This window comes from Hypanus sabinus, chromosome 5, assembly GCF_030144855.1.
Source record: "Hypanus sabinus isolate sHypSab1 chromosome 5, sHypSab1.hap1, whole genome shotgun sequence".
NCBI lineage: Eukaryota > Metazoa > Chordata > Chondrichthyes > Myliobatiformes > Dasyatidae > Hypanus > Hypanus sabinus.
The window spans coordinates 154,068,582-154,085,614 of NC_082710.1; the positions used below are offsets into that span (position 1 = coordinate 154,068,582).

Below are 17,033 nucleotides of genomic sequence, written 5' to 3' on the forward strand. Positions count from 1 at the left end.
ACACTTTATTAATCGCAGTTATTTGAGGCAACCCAAAGAAGAGGTTCATCAGGATGCTGCCTGGTTTGGAGGGCATGTGTTGACAGGAGAGACTGAATATACTTTGAGGATGAACATTTCCTCCTCTAACTTCCGTTAATGCCCCTCCTCCCCTTCTTACCCCATCCCTGATATATTTAGTCTTTTTTCCCCCCCTCCTTTTTTTTCTCTCTTTCTGCCCATCACTCTGCCTGTTCTCCATCTCCCTCTGGTGCTCCCCTCCCCCCTTCTTTCTCCCTACGTCTCCCGTCCCATGATCCTTTCCCTTCTCCAGCTCTGTATCCCTTTTGCCAATCACCTTTCCGGCTCTCAGCTTCACCCCACCCCCGCCGGTCTTCTCCTATCATTTCACATTTCCCCCTCCCCCTCCTACTTTCAAATCTCTTACTATCTTTCCTTTCAGTTAGTCCTGACGAAGGGTCTCGGGCCGAAACGTCGACAGTGCTTCTCCTACAGACGCTGCCTGGCCTGCTGCGTTCCACCAGCATTTTGTGTGTGTGGACAGAGAGTATCTGTTTCCCAGGGTTGAAGGGTGAGAGGATGGGGGTTATAGTTGGTTCAAGGGTTAGGTTTTTTACTCAGAGAGTGGTGGATCCCTGGAATGCACTGCCTGGTACAGTGGTGGAGGTAAATACATTTGAGGCTTTTATGAGCCTTTTGGATAGGCACATGGATGTAAGGAAGATGGAGGGATATGGACATAGTGTAGGTAGGAGGGATTTGTGTTTGGGTGATTAGTGTTTGAATGGTGAGTGGCGAAGGCTTTTCACCGTTCGATATGGTAGTGTTACTAACTAGCTGCTGGACAGTCACGTGAACATGCAGAGAATGACTCAGAGTCATTTATGTATCGCAAGTACAGTGAAATGCATTGTTAGCACTAACGGCTAACACAGCTTAAGGATGACAGTCCACAAGAGTCACCATGTGTTCCAGTGCCAACCATGTTCACAGAACAACACCAACAACAACAGAACAAAACAGCAAAACAGGTCCCATTCCTCCCTCCTACCCAGCCACCCACACACACCCAGACAGTTTTCCAATCCCAGGACAGGTTTCCTGGCCTCCAGCCTCCAGCGGACTTGTGGACTCTCAGACAGAGGGCCTTTGCCTTCCCCAGTAGACTCACAGACCCAGGAACCTGTGTGGGTGGAAGTGGTTTAGTTTAATTTGGCATCATATTCAGCTTAAACATGTTGGGCCTGCTCCTGTGTTTCCTGTAATGAAGTTAAATTATTTCACTTCAAGTACAATACAGTGCTAGGTCCTCTCAGATATTGTTACGAGTTGCCTTGGCTGAGGACATGGTGTGATCTCTACTGTTTGCACAAGGAACATCGCAAACATTTATAGTATTTCTGTGAAATATTGACAAATTTGCCAAGTAGTGATTATGAGAATGCTTCCAACCAGGTTGAACTTTCACGGTGAACTTGACACTCAATAGCAAAGGTAGTGATTTGGGTTTTTATATTTGATTACTTTCCAGAATATTCCTGCGCCAACAAAGTCAGAAGGCAAAGGAGAGCATTACATATTCAGCAAAAATATTCTGAGAAATGTGAGTCTCTCTCTTCAAATTCTGTCTATTAACATCACATTTGCATTAAAAAAGAAACTTCGACTTTGTATTAATTTTACATCCCAGTGTTCAGCCAATCTTTTCTACTTGGTACTAGAAAAATGTAAACATGTGGTAGAATGTACAATAAAGATTTACTAAACTGATTCTAGCATTTGGGGGATACAGCAGCACTTTTACTAATGCTGCTGACTCCTGCCTCCAGAAACATGGGCTTGGTCCCAACTTCAAACACCGTGCATGTGGAGTTTGCATGCTTTCCCCTTGATGAATTCCCCCCCCCCCCCCCAGGTGCTCTGGTTTCCTCTGACAACCCAGAGATGCACGTGGTGATAGGGTAATTGTCCCTGGTGTGCAGGGTGAGGAGTAGAATCTGAGCAGTGTTGATGGCAACATGGGGATCAGCATAGGATTGGTATAAATGTGTGGTTGAGTATCGACACAAACAAGGTAGGCCAAAGAACTCTCTCCATTCTATGTGCCGCTACGAATCTAGATTTTTATGTATTGTGGATGGTTTCAGCGTGAGCTATTGAGGTAATTTTCCACATCAGGTGGAGTTTTGATGAGGACATGCACCATGAAATGTTGGGTCCCAGGGGATATTAAGGAACCGAGGTAACTCAAAGGTGGCATGAGGTGGTTAAAAAGGTAGATGAGATACTGCAGAACAAACATTTACTAACAGCATCAAATTAGTAATTCATCTCACACAGTTGTGGAATAGAGTTCCAAACTTGGCTTTGGTTTATCCAAACAGGATTATAGAGTTCACCATGTCTATAGTGACGTGTGAGCAACCATCTGCATTATTCCCACCTCCCAGCACTTGCTCTGTCACGTTCCATACCTGAGCAATTCAAGTACTCCTCCAGACAATTCTTCAGTGCTGTCAGTCACTCTGCCTCCACCACTCTCTCCGGCATTGTACTTCAGGCTCTCACTACTCTCTGGGTATGAACGGTCAACCTCAAATCCCCCCTAACTCTGTCCCTCATACCCTAAATCTACATCCTCTGGTTTTATCTGCCTTTAATAGGGGCAGTCTATCTTCCCTATATCCCTGATAATTTCAGTCACATCCCTTTCCCTCTTAACGTTCTCTGCTCAAGGGAGAATAATCCCAAATTCCCCATTCTCTGAAACATTTGCTCCCAGAGATCATCCTGGTAAGTGTCCTCTGCATCCTCTCCAGTGCGATCACATTCTTCCTATAGTGCACAAGACAGAACTTCACATAATACAATGATGAGCTCTGATCAGTAGTTTATAAATTGGTATCAGGTTCACTAATGAAGGCAGATATCCCATTTGCCTTCCTAACCACCTTGGAGGACCTGTGGACATGCTGGTTCCTGCGATGTGCTGAACTGTGTCCACAGCTCTGCAGGCAAAATAAATAAAAGAGGAGCAGGGGCAGGTAGAGTCATGGCTTCATGGACACACTCTTCAGAAATCTGACAGCAGAAGGGCTGTTCTTCAAGTATAGAGTGTGGGTCTTCAGGTTCCTGCACCTCCTCACTGATGAGAAGGAGCCATGTCCCGAGTGGTTAGGGTCCATGATGATCTTGAGGTACTGTCCTTTGAAAATGTCTTCAGTTGTGTGCAGGCTTGTGCAGATGGCTGATAAAGAAGTGCCCTGCCCTCTCGCCTCTTTCAGTGAACGAGTATCCCGACAGCAGGCTGAGGAAGTGCTGTCTGGATGGCCTGACCAGCATACTAATGGACTACAGCTGCCAGCAGCGAGCTCAGCGGGTGAAGGACTGGTCTTGCCGCCAGGCTTTCAGCAGCTGCTGCCACCACAGGACAGCCCTGAAGAGCTCCAGTGAGAGGCTTACCGGGTTATCGTTTATAGGCAGAGGTAAGAGATGTGTCACTGTTGCTCTGTTGGTAATCTTCACTGCATCTGTTTTAGATAGGCCACTGAACTGTATTCTCCCAGCAAAGGAATTCAGTGAACTAACAACTGAAAAACAAGGGAAAAAACACTGCGGATGCTGGAAATCTAACAAAAGGTGCAGCTGCTGGAATTTCTCAGCAGGGCAGGCAGTATCTGTGGAGACAGAAAAGTTAGAGAAATGTTATGTCACCAACTATTATTAAAACTTTGTGAAATGTTAACTTTCTTTCTTTCTTTCTTTCTTTCTTTCTTTCTTTCTTTCTTTCTTTCTTTCTTTCTTTCTTTCTTTCTTTCTTTCTTTCTTTCTTTCTTTCTTTCTTTCTTTCTTTCTTTCTTTCTTTCTTTCTTTCTTTCTTTCTTTCTTTCTTTCTTTCTTTCTTTCTTTCTTTCTTTCTTTCTTTCTTTCTTTCTTTCTTTCTTTCTTTCTTTTTCTCTTTCTCTCTCTCTCACTCATATGAGCTAAGCTGCCTGCCCTGTGGAGTGTTACCAGTATTTTCTGGGTTTTCTTTAGATTTACAGCACCTTTTTTTTTATATTTCAATAATCCCATTTTAACTGGTAAATAGTATATTGAATAGCATGGCACAAATATTGTTTAGACCACAACTAGAGTACAACATTCCTGTATTAGGCCTACATCACACGAAACCTTTTCTGATCTATATACCTGTCCAGGTGTCTTTTAGACTTTGTATTTATGGCTTCCACCACCTTTTCTGGCAGCTCGTCCCACATACCCACTATGCTCCTTTAAACATTTCCTCCTCATCTTAAACCTATGCTCTCTACTTATAGACTCACCCACCCAGGGACAAAGTCCAATTTATCTCTGCCTCCCGTGATTTTATAGACCTCAAAAGCCACCGCTTTGCCTCCTTTACTCCAAGCAAAAACAATCCCAGCCTATCTAGATCAGGCGAAGACTTGGTAAAACTTTTCTGCACCCACCTCAGCTTAGTTTGGATTAACAAGCCATGAGCTCATTGAATGGCAGGGCAGTGTTGAGGGGCTGAATGGCCTTCTCTTTCTAGGATTCTTTCTGAACATAGAGCATATACAGTGCAGCACACAGTGTTGTGCTGAACCAATTAGATTAGTAATTAAGTGACCAATTAAACTAAACTCTTCTGCCTATGCCAATGTCCATATCCTTCCATTTCCCTTTCATCTCTAAAGTCACTAATGTATCTCCCTCTACCAACTCCCCTGGCAGCACATTCCAGGCACTCACCACTCTGTTTAAAAAAGAACAACTTGTTCTCACATCTCCTTTGAACTTACCCCTGCCTCTCACAAATAAATACCCTCTGGTGTTAGATATTTCAACCCTGGGTAACAGATACTGTCTACCTACTCTATCTATCCTTCTTATAATCTTATAAACGTCTACCAGATCTCCACTCAGCTTCCGCTGCTCCAGAGAAAACAACCGACGTTTGTCCAACCTCTCATTATAGCACATCCAGATGGCATTCTGGTAACCCTGTCCAAAGCCTTGCCATCCTTCCTATGATGGGGTGACCAGAACTGTGTTCAACACTCCAGGTGAGGCCTAACAATAGACCACACTGATGTTAGATTACCTACCCAGGCCAATGCATATCAGTGAGCACCAGGGCTTTGTTGGTTTGGCTGCTCCTCCTTCTAGACCTTAAGACCATAAGACATCAGAGCACCATTAAGTCATTTGACCCATCGAGTCTGCTCCCCTATTTGATGATTCATTTCATTTTAAAATATTTTTATTAATTATTATTAAAGATTAACAAAAAAAGATACATTGAGTCAATATGTCATTATATACAATAAAGAATTAAATTAGCAAATAACTGATTAACAAAGCTAAGCAATATATCAATGATAATGAGAAAATAAAGTGTTAAGAATATTTTTTTGAAAGAAAAAGGAAAGAAAAGAACCCCTGCTAACTTAAAAAAACCCTACTAACTGAAAAAGAAAGAAACGAAAAAAAAAACCCATTGGGAGCACAATCCCGGAGCTATACATCATACAAGCTTCCATAGAAAAAAAATACCAACCCGCCAACTCAAATCCATTAAAAAAAAATTGGAAGGAAACCATATTAATTAACTCAAATCAAATGATAGTAGCGGGTGAATGAACCCCACCTTTTCTCAAAATCAAATCAAGGATCGAAAGTTCGACTTCAGATTTTCTCCAAACTAAGGCACACCTGAGAGAACCATTGTATCAAAGTAGGAGCAGAAGCATCTTTCCATTTCAACAAAATAGCCCTTCTGGCCAATAATGTAACAAATGCAATTACATGTTGGTCTGATGGAGAAATACCATGAATATATTGAGGGATTATGCCAAATAAAACTGTCAATTTATTAGGTTGTAAATTAATTTTTAAAACTTTAGAAATTGTAGAGAAAATAGACTTCCAAAAACATTTCAGTACAGAACACGACCAAAACATATGTGTCAATGTGGCTGTCTCAGTTTTACATCTGTCACACTGACTATCAACATTAGAAAACATTTTCAACAGTCTCTCCTTTTTGATGATGGCTGACTTATTTTCTCTCTCATCCCCATTACCCTGCCTACTTCCCATAACCTTTGATGCCCTTACTAATCAAGAACTTATCACCCTCCACTTTAACCATACCCAGTGACTTGGCCTTCACAGCCATTCACGGCAATGAATTCCACAAATTCACCATCCTCTGGCTAAAGAAATTCTTCCTTATATTTGTTCTGAAGGGATATCCTTGTATTCTGAGGCTGTGCCCTCTGATACTGGACTCTCCCATTGTTGGAAATATCCTCTTAATATCCACTGTATCTTGGCCTTTCAATATTCGGTAGGTTTCAATGAGATCCCCACTCATTCTTTTGAACTCCAGAGTATAGGCCCAGCACCATCAAGTGCTTCTCATACGTTAACCCTTTTGTTCCCAGGATTATTCTCGTAAACCTCCTCTGGACCCTCTCCAATGCATGTCCTTTCTTGATATGAGGTTCAAAACTGCTTATTATACTCCATGTGAGGTCTGACCAATGCCTTATAAAACCTTAGCTTTCCATCCTTGCTTGTACTGTATATTCTAGCCTTCTTGAAATTAATGCTAAGATTGCATTTGCCTTCCTTACTACTGATTCAACCTGCAAGTTAACTTTTAGGGGGTACTGCATGACAACTCTCAGGCCCTTTTCACACCTTGGTACATGTGTTTCTCTGGACAGACTGAAATTATTTTTCTTGACCTTTTCCAGCTTCAAAAGATTCAACTGCCATCGATGCCAACTCCCTCCCTGATGAAGATTTCATTGATGAAAGCTCCCTCCGGGTTCGCAGTGCTTTTCCACAGAGCTGGCTATGGGAAACGTTCTCAGCCCCGGGCAGGGGTGACTACAAGTAAGACACTTTCCCCTGGACTGCACATGGGAGAATTTAACAGGGTGTTTAAAAGAAAATGCTATCACTGGTGGCCAATGGCTTCAGGCGACCACTTTCTGGAGAGAGTTGTGTGTTCTACAGACATGGGCAGATGGCGGATTGGTTGTGGGGAATGATGATACATACAGAAACAGGAATTAAAATGTTGAGTGTGGTAGGAACAATGTCCTGAGCTGCCTCTTTTTCAATGCAAGGACTAAGGTGGGTGAACATAGGGACGTGGAGTTATAACATTGTAGTGAGATGTAGTTGCTGGAGTTGAAGGACTGTCAACTCAATGTTTTAGGATTTCATTGTTTTAGACATGATAAGAGGGAGGGATTAAAGGATGAGGGGTGGCATTACTAATCACGGCAGTGTTCAGGACAGGAAAAACTGGAGTTGCTGAAAGAAAGGCAGCAAACGTAATCTACATGGACCTTAGCAAGGACTTGGACAAAGCCCCCATGAGAATCTGGTCAAGGAGGTTCAGTCGTGATGTATTCAGGATGAGCTAATGGCTTTGTGGGAGAAACCATAGAGAGGTAGTTGACTGTGATCAGTGGTAAGCCACAGGGATCAGTGCTGGGTCCATTGTTGTTTGTCATCTATATTGGTGATCTGGATGATAATGTGCAAAAGTGGATCAGTAAGTTTGCGGATGACAACAATACTTGGGGGTGTCATGGTCAGTGAGAAAGGCTTTCAAAGCTTGTAGTGGGATCAGAACAAGCTGGAAAAATGGCTGAAAAATCATAGATGGAAATGAATATAGAGAGATATGAAATTACACGGTAAGTAGTAGGGCACTGAGGAGTGTGGTAGAACAGAAGGGACTGGGGATACAGATCCATTATTCCCTGAAAGTGGCGACACAGCTAGATAGGACTTTGAAGAGAGCTTTTGGCATGTTGGCCTTCATAATTCAAATTAGTGAGTAAAGGAGTTGTAATGTTATTTTGATGTATTAGACATTGGTGAGGCCTAATTTGGAGCAGCGTGTGCAGTTTTGATCACCTATCTACCTGAAAGATATCAATGTTTGGAAGAGTATTACAAGGATTACAAGTATTACAAGGATGTTGCCAGAACTTGAGTACCTGTGCTGTAGGGAAAGGTAGAATAGATTAGGACCTTCTACCCGAGAATGTAGGAGAATAAGGGGAGATTTGATTGAGATATACAACATTATGAGAGGTATAGATAGGGTTAATGCAAATAGACTTTTTCCACTAAAGTCGGGTGAGACGAGAAAGAGAGGTCATAGGTCAAGGAAGAAAGGTGAAATATTTAAAGGAAACGTGAGGGTGAACTTCTTCACCCACAGGTTGGTACCAGCAAGAAATGAACTATGAGAAGAAGTGGTAAATGTGGGTTCAACTGAAACATTAAAGAGAAATTTGGATAAGTACATGGTTGGGAGGGTTATGGAGGCCTATGGTTCACTGTGGTGCGTCTATAAAATTTGGTGAAAAGCGAAGAATGCAAATACTTTTCACTGTACCTTGCCTCATGTGAGCATAACAAACCAACTACCAATTAAAGTTGGAAGATATGGGTAATGTAACTCAGCAAATTAAACTTCAAGGAAATCCGGCTAATTTTCTCATGACAATTATGGCATCTCCTCTTTCCTCCCATTGTCTAGACTGGTGCTTCCCACTCGTTTCACTCTCAGTGGTTTGGTAGGCACTTTGTTATAGTGAGGAAGAGGTTGAGTGTGGTGCACTGGGGGGGGAATAGGGTCGGGGACCTGTGACGTAGAACTTCAGATGCCTGTTATATACGCTTAGCACTCAGATATGTGGTGCACAGTTGGACTGAAAATCATACTGAGTGCATTCTATGAACAGGGACTGATTCTATGCCTTAGACCTCCAGAGAGAGGCAGGCAGTGCAGAAACATGCTTTTCGGCCCACTGAATCCATGCTGACCCATTTATATCAATCCTGCACTAATTCCATATTAATCTACACCCACCTTCCCATCCGCTCCCTGCATATTCTGCCACTCACTGACAACTTACATTACTCTCCTTACCCACCCAGCACTGGCAACAAGCAGTCTGCTGGGTTGAGTAGCATTTGTGGAGGGGAATGGAATTGTCAATACTTCAGTTCTGTATCACTACATCCCAACCCTGTATCAAATGTGCATGAACACAAAATGCTGGAGGAGCTCATCAGATCAGACATATACAGCCTCGGCCCCAAATGCTGACTATTTATTCCTTTCCGTAGACGCCGCCTGACCTGCTGGGTTCCTCCAGCGTTTTATGTGTGTTGCTCTGGATTTTCAGCGTCTGCAGAATCTCTTCTGTTTATCAACTACTTACCATTCCTTCCACCCAACCCCTCACAAACGTTACCTGAGCCACTGAGCTCCTCCAGGACATTGCTTATTGCTCGGGATTCCAGTGCCTGCAGCCTCCTGTGTCTCCACACGTCTTTGGGATGTGGGAGGGAACCGGAGCGTCGGGGCAAACCCACATGGTCATAGGGACACTCCACCCACAGGCAGTACCAGAGGCCAACATCGATCTACTACTTGGCTCTACCTACTGCGCCACTGCGCTGTACTAAAGCATTCGCAGGACCGGCGATGACTTCCACATTTCACACCAGCTGGGGCTTGAAACTGGGTTTCCCACTAGGCAGGTGAGAAATCCCCACCCACCCCCACCCCCCAAGCCAGAAATGCCATTCCCATCCAGGGTGAATATCTACCTCCCAACTTCTGAAGCAGAGATGCAAGAGACTGCAGTTGCTGGAATCTGGGGCAAAAAAGAGAAACTGCTGAAGGAGGTTAGTGAGTTGAGCAGATCCTTGAAGGGAAAGGAATTTCAGGTCAAGACTTCTCCTCAGGACCCTTACCCCCCTCAGATGCTGCCGAATGGGCTGAATTCCTCCAGCACTTGAGTTTCCTTCTTGTTCCAATTTCTGAGGTGTTGCTTTCATTTAATATGTTTTCTTTTACTTTCCGATTGATTCCAGAATTACAAGAATCATTCCTGATTCCATTACCACCTGGGAAATTCAGGCAGTCGGCATGTTTGAAAATAAAGGTAACGTTGCCTCGTTGATTATTGAAGAACCACATGTTGGGTGAATTATTAATCATAAGTAACCCCTCCTGTTGTGATGATGAGTCAGAATCAGGTTTATCATCAGGTTTATATGATGTTGTGGCGACCCACTTTCTGCGCAGGCGAACCAGCTCACAAATAGCCAGCGCGTGGGGAGAGACTTTGGTAATGCACCTCTGACGTCACTTCCGCCCGGAGAGGGCGGGCGCTAGGGATTAAATGCCAGCGCCGCGAAGTTTGAATAAACTAGTCTCAAAACGACTTACCGACTGCGTGTCGTGGCTCTAGCTCTGTATGTAGTACATCGCTACAATGTGAAATTTGTTGTTCTGCAGCAGAAGTACAGTGCAAAGGCATAAAATTACTGTCGATTACAAAACAAAACCATGAAAGGAAGGAATAATGAGGTTGTGTACATGGGCTCATGAGCCTCCAACAATCTGATGGCAGAGGGACAATGGTTCCTGAATCACTGTGTGTGTATCCAGGCTCCTGAACCTCCTCCCCAATGATAGTAACGAGGAGAGGGCGAGTTGCGGGTGGTCAGTGTTTTTAATAATGGATGTTGCCTCTTGAGGCACAGCCTCTTGAAAATTGGTGTGGAGGACTGTGCCAGTGATGTAGCTGGCTGAGTTTACAACCCTCTGCGGGTCTTGAATAAAATAATATAAATATTCTTAAGAACTGGTATGGAAATTTCTGTGGTGCTTACAATGGTGATGCATTATAAATGGTTTCAGTAATGAACAAAATCCTAATTTACTTATGAATGTTAATCTTTTGGGTCCTCACAGGTGTTAAGAATGATAAAAGCTGAACTTATTGTTAATAATTCTTAATTGAAGGATTCTGTGTTGAGGAACCAAAAAAGTTGAAAGTTTTCCAGCCATTTTTTCTGGCCATGACGTTACCTTATGCTGTCAGAAGGAATGAACAAGTCGTTGTGAAAGTCACCCTGTACAACTATCTATCCCAGAATGCAACGGTAAGAGACTGAGCATAGTAGCTTAACTCCCTGGAACGTGGTATCAGTGTATAATCACACTCCAGACTCGGACAGACAGGAAGGCAGGCATGCATGCGCGCACACACGCGCGCACACGCACGCGCACTCGCACGCGCACTCGCACGCGCACACGCACACGCACACGCACACGCACACGCACACGCACACGCACACGCACACACACACACACACGTCTGCAGTTCCAATCATTGATTTATACTTGACAGAATCTTTGACCTATCAAGTCAGCACAGGTCATTAACCACTCATTTGCACTAATTCTATATTAATCCCATTTTATTCCTACCAACTCCTCCGATATGAATACCACTAATTTACAATCAAGGCAGCATACAGAAGCCAATTAACCTTATCAACTAATCCCACCCGGATCATATTTTTATTTTTCCCACATTCCCATCAACCCCACATACTCAGATTCTAACCACTCACCCACACACAATCCAGCTGCCAACCTGTACGTTTTTGGGACGTGGGAGAAAACCGGAAAACCTGAGGGAAAGCATGAATCACTGGGGGAGTGTGCAAACTCCACACAGACAGCAGCTGAGGCGGAATTGAATCCCGGTCTCTGGAGTTGTGAGTAGCGGCTCTGCACACTGCCGCACTGTGCCATGTGTATTGATTATGATTATTGACCAGTTAATGCCATTCTCTGATAAAGCTACCTCTGTTTGGTGCAGAATAACGATTTTTGTTGTGCATTATATGGAACCTAGTGAAATTCCTTAGAGACCAAATGTAGCGCTGATGTGTGGAGGGATCTGGAGGTGCATGTCCAAAGCTTGCTGGCAGGTTAAGGGTCTGTATGCTTTCTCTTTACATGAGTGCTCCCGAAGAGTAACACAAGATTCATGCGCAAGATCAGCTAATTCCCTCTGAACTTTCGTTGCTGTGTCTCTCCATTTAGAATCCGAATCAGGTTACGTTGTGATTGCTTTTTGTTGTTTTGCAGCAACAGTACAGTGCAAATATAAGAAAAAAAACCATAAATTACAAAATGAACAGTGCAAAATGTAGGAAGAATGAAGTAGCATTCTTGGGTTAATGGACCATTGTGAAATCTGAGAGCAGAGGGGAGGAAGCTGTTCCTAAGTGGTTGAGCCCCAGTACCTCCTCCCTGATAGAAAGACACAAGTTCTAACAATAATTCAATGTCTTCCAGGTCATGTTTTCAATCTGAGTAAATCAGCTTCTGATATGACTTACTTTAGTTCTATGTATCCATGAATACAAATTATGTATTTATACTTGTTGCATTTTTTTTTAGTTATTATTGTGTACCTAAACTTATTTCTTTTGTGTGCTGCATCAAATCTGGAGTAACAATTAGTTCATCCTCCTTTTACACTTTTGTACTGGAAATTACATTAGACAATCTTCAATATTTTTCCTTCCTCCTGGGGCTGAGCATATAATGAGTTAGTTTCTCAGACAGAGTACTTGTTTTTTTTTAGGTCTTTGTATACATGAAAGAAGCAGAGGGTTTGTGCTCTTCCTTTACATCGCGGGAGGAAGCACGAAGGCTCACTGTCCCCGCCAACTCGGCTCGCTCCATTGATTTCCCCATTGTCGCTCTGGTGGTTGGGAATATCCCAATCAATGTGATTGCTTTCAGTCAGTCCTACGCCTACAGTGATGCAATCTTGAAATATCTTCAGGTTCTGGTGAGCAGAACATTTGATTACACACTGCATTACATCCTAGTTAACACATGCAAAATGGAAGAACTCAGCAAGTCAGGACAGAGAAACTAAACTGATGTTCCAAATCATGGGTGGAAGCACTCAGCAGGTCAGTCATGTTTGTGAAGAAAGAAGCAGGGTTTGTATTTCAGGTGAAGGAAGGATACAGATTATCAGGCAGCGTCAGTAAAGACAGGAAGTGAGTTAATTTGAGGTTGAATGCCCTTCATCGAAGTACTATTGCTAACAATTTGGGCCAACTGGTCTTAGATTCTGTGGGTAAAGGGTTAATGTTTGCCAGCAACTGACGACCAGTGAGTGGGGAAGATTGAGGGAATGGAAGTCCCAGTGAGAGAGCAGTGAACACAGAAACTGAGGCCCCAGTGGGAGGGAAGGGATGTTGGAACCGAGGCTCCAGTGAGAGGGAAGGGAGGTGAAAACTGAGGCCCATTGAAAGGGAAGTGAACGCAGAAACTGAGGCCCCAGTGTGAGGAACGGATGCGGAACTATTAAGTTTTCCTAATAGCTGAATAGCGAATAATCAGATTTTTATCTTATTGGAGGAAGGGAAGTGTGCTGCAGAGGAGCCAAGTGTTCAATTGTGAAGAGAAATTACACACATTGGGTTAGTATTCTTGGAGTGGGTGAAGGGATCTTGTGATGGAGCTTGTGTGACCTGCAAGATTGTGAGAGCTGGATCAGGAATGAGGTCTATTTGAACCAGAGGGACAAAACCTCAATAGAAGGACCCAGACAAATATATAAAAGTAGGAAACACATCAGACATTGTGGTGGTTCCTGCCTTGATTTCCTTCTCACTGGGATCTCAGTTCCTGCAGTAAGATCATGAGATATCGAAGGTGTTGGCCTAACCTGATACATTTACCTACAGGCTCCCTGCAGGACAAGTGCTGGCATAAGCTCAGAACCACGTTTTAAATATGAAGATGGTGGAATCCAAATTGGTTTATTATTGTCACGTGTATTGAGATAGAGTGGAAGGCTTCTGTTTGTGTTTCTATCCAGATGGATCATTCCCTATATAAGTAAATCAAGGAAGAGAACATGTAGAGTGTAGAATGCAGAGTTGCAGTTACAGAGAAAGTTCAGTGTCACAATGAGGTAGAATGGGACAGCATGCCGTTAGCGTATAACAGCCCCATTCAAGCATTTGTTAACAGCATGTTCTCAGAATTTTGTATCTTCTGCCTGACGAAGGAGAGGGGAGAAGAGAGAATGACCAAGGTGGTACGTGGTCCTGGGTTATGCTGGTTGTTTGATTTTCTTTGCTTGAGAGAGATTGTAAAGTTGGCATCAAACTAAAGCGGATAAGTAAACAGTAATCTTGTTGAGAATACAACAGACTTGAGAGGTGGAATGGCACCCTACTGCTCAATAACTGTTCTTATTTTATTTGCCAGTATGAGGGAATAGTGGAAGTTAAGGAGTCGAGCATTGCTCTCAATCCCAGAGGTAAGTCAAACTTAGTAACTAATAAAGAGTATTGTGTTAACACTGTCTTCAATTATTGTTGATGTAAGGTCCCTTCTGGTTCACTAGTTGTCTTCTAGGGGATACAATCTGCCATTCTTACCTGGTCCGACTTCAGTCCCACAGGAATGTAATCAACTCTTTACCTTTGAATTGGCCGAGAGGGCTATTTAATTGTAATAAAATCAGCCAAAAGCCACAAGGAAATGGGCTGTAGTGGTTCAAATTAATCACCATATAAAAAAATTTCCCAACAAGATTCTTGGAAGCCTGTAATGAGTAACTCACCTCTGAACTCCCTGAAGACTGGGGATCTACAAGCTATCCACAAGGCTAAAGTCTGGAGTGTGATGGGATTCTGTCCACCAATCGGCACACACTAATATCAGTCTGTAAATGTCTATAAGACGCACTTCAGCACCTCACCAAGAACCCTTAGACAGGACCTTCCAAACCCACCACCTCTACCGCAGAGAAGGACAAGGACAGCAGAAGAATTGTGAACACCATCACCTGAAAGTTGTCCTCCTACCACACCCCATTCTGACTTGGAAATATTTTATCGTTTCTTCACCGTCACTGGGCGAAATGGTAGCACGGCGGCCAGTGTAATGCTACTGTAGCAACTGCAATGCAGGGCCAGAGATGTAAGCACTTTGTACCTTCTTCCTGTGACTACACGGGTTTCCCCCAGGTGCTCCCATTTTCTCCCACATTCCAAAGACATGGTTAGTTGGTCACATGGCTGTAGTTGAGTGGTGTCATCCCAGAATGGCCTGTACTTGCCACCATCTCAAGGGCAACTAGGGTGGGGGAATTAAGTGCTGGCTCAGCTTGTGAAGCCCATGACCTTTGAATGAAAAAAGAACATAAATGGGCTCCAAATGGTTGTAGAATAGATCATAGTGATTTGTTTGTAAGCCACTGCCTTATAGGCTCTAGGGACCTGGGTTTGACCCTAACCTCTGGCATCGTTGCGTATGGAGTTTTTACATTCTCACTGCGACTGCGCGGGTTCTCTCCGTGTGGGTTGGTGGGCTGATAGGCTGCTGTCAGTTACAATGAGCGCGTGGGTGAGGGGTACAATCTGTGGTGAGCAGTTAGAAATGTAGGGCGCCTACAAAACGTGATTGGTGTAAATGTATGGTCTATAGTCAGCACAGACTCAGTGGGCTGAAGAGCCTGTGTTGTGAGTGAGTGAGGCCTCCATTGGATATTGCATCCTAGCTGTCTAGGCACGCAGGCCTGGGCAGTACGATACACGGACAGAAAGCTGTCGCCCATGTAACAGGCTCCCCCTCTCCATGCACCTGACGAACCTAAAGGAATGGCAGAGACGGATTCGCAGGAGTTGCTGGTCAGCGTTGAGCTCAATGTAGGACCACCTTAGGGGCTCCAGCTCCAGATTTTACCTTCGGGGTTTACTCCCAAAGCCTTCCCCATGAGTGGGTATAGCCGCAAGGCAGCACAGATTTGAGATCAGTTTTCCTTCTCTTAGATGATGAGCTCCATTTACCTGAAGCAACTGGTTTGAAGGTGCTAGTGACCTGACTTTGCCCCTTCTCCTGTCAGTAGAAACGGTTCTGTTAGTCTTAGTAGCTAAGCCACATTTGAAAGGCCAGGAGCTGGACCTAGTTGTCACAGACTATTTAAGGTGCATGCCATTGGGAGCATGTAATAGGTAGGGGGAGCTTTCCCCCATTAGCACGCTGTCTATAACAACCTTAAGGAAGCGCCTGTTTTGCACTGCCACCTGGAGGTTCAGTTCAATGCTAAGGAGTCGGAGAGCTGGACAGCATAGGAAGCAGCCTTGTCTTTTAGACATGAGAGACTGCAGAGGCTGAATTGCAGCATCTGATGACTGTGGGGGAATTCTGCTGTCATCCTGATAACGATCAGGTATTACCCTGCATCCACTGGACTCCAGGACTGCTGTGGATATGGCAGCGATCACTCGAGCTGAGTAAGATTTTCTATGAAGGGGTTGTCTGTTGGTAGGTGCCCAGGTGGCTGCAGAGCCCAATCCAGGATCCAGCTACTCAGGCACTGTGTGGACGTGAGTGAGTGGTGGCTGTGGTTAGTGGTTCCTCATCCTCTCACAGCAGAGTTTGCTCCCATGTAGCGAAGTTCCCTCTTCAACAGGTTTCCTCCAGGTGTTTCATTTGAGAGCAGTGCCTTCCCTAGATGCAATGTTGAATTTCCTAAGGCTGGCTTTTATGTTTTCTTTGGAGTGCTTTCTTTGCCCACCAGGGGCTTGCTGACTTCCCTTCAAGGTGGAATAAAAGATCGAGTTAGGCATCTGAGTGACGTGACCTGTCCATTGGAGTTGTTGTTGCTTTATCGTAGTGGAGATGCTGTTCATGTCGGTCTCCTCTGATACGCTGGTGTTGGTGTGTCTGTCCTTCCAGCTGATCCTCAAAATCTTTCGTAAGGACCTTTGGTGGTATTGTTCAGGGCTTTCAGGTGCCTACTCTGGGTGGTCCATGATTCAGCTCCAGGAAGGACATCTGCTCTATTGCCCAAAACCTTTGCTTGGACCGGTGGGTTGTGGTCTTCAGAAGCTCTTTCTCTTTATCATGCATCAGCTCTACTCAGGCACTTGTTGATCTCTGAGTCGATGTCTGCTTTCAAGGAGAGAATGTGGCCAAGGGAGGGAAAGTGGTCTGTATTTTCAAGGATGATGTCTTCAACTTTTATGGAGAGCTGGATAAGTGGGTGGTTGGGTGGTGAATGAAACAGGATCTGTGTCTTTTGTATATTCAAAACAATACCCAGTGCTCTATAAGCATTGGCAAAGGCATTCAGGATACATTG

General features: G+C 44.1%; 1 protein-coding gene across 1 annotated transcript in view; it reads left to right on the forward strand.

Moving 5' to 3' along the window:
- The window catches only part of LOC132394479 (complement C4-like), a 133,340-nt gene that overhangs the window by 50,166 nt on the left and 66,141 nt on the right, over positions 1–17,033 (forward strand). The window contains exons 16-22 of the mRNA XM_059970687.1: positions 1,532–1,603; positions 3,285–3,485; positions 6,768–6,909; positions 9,925–9,995; positions 10,862–11,001; positions 12,501–12,710; positions 14,150–14,201. Of these exons, the coding sequence (XP_059826670.1) occupies positions 1,532–1,603; positions 3,285–3,485; positions 6,768–6,909; positions 9,925–9,995; positions 10,862–11,001; positions 12,501–12,710; positions 14,150–14,201 (888 nt within the window). The remainder of the gene's footprint in view (positions 1–1,531; positions 1,604–3,284; positions 3,486–6,767; positions 6,910–9,924; positions 9,996–10,861; positions 11,002–12,500; positions 12,711–14,149; positions 14,202–17,033) is intronic.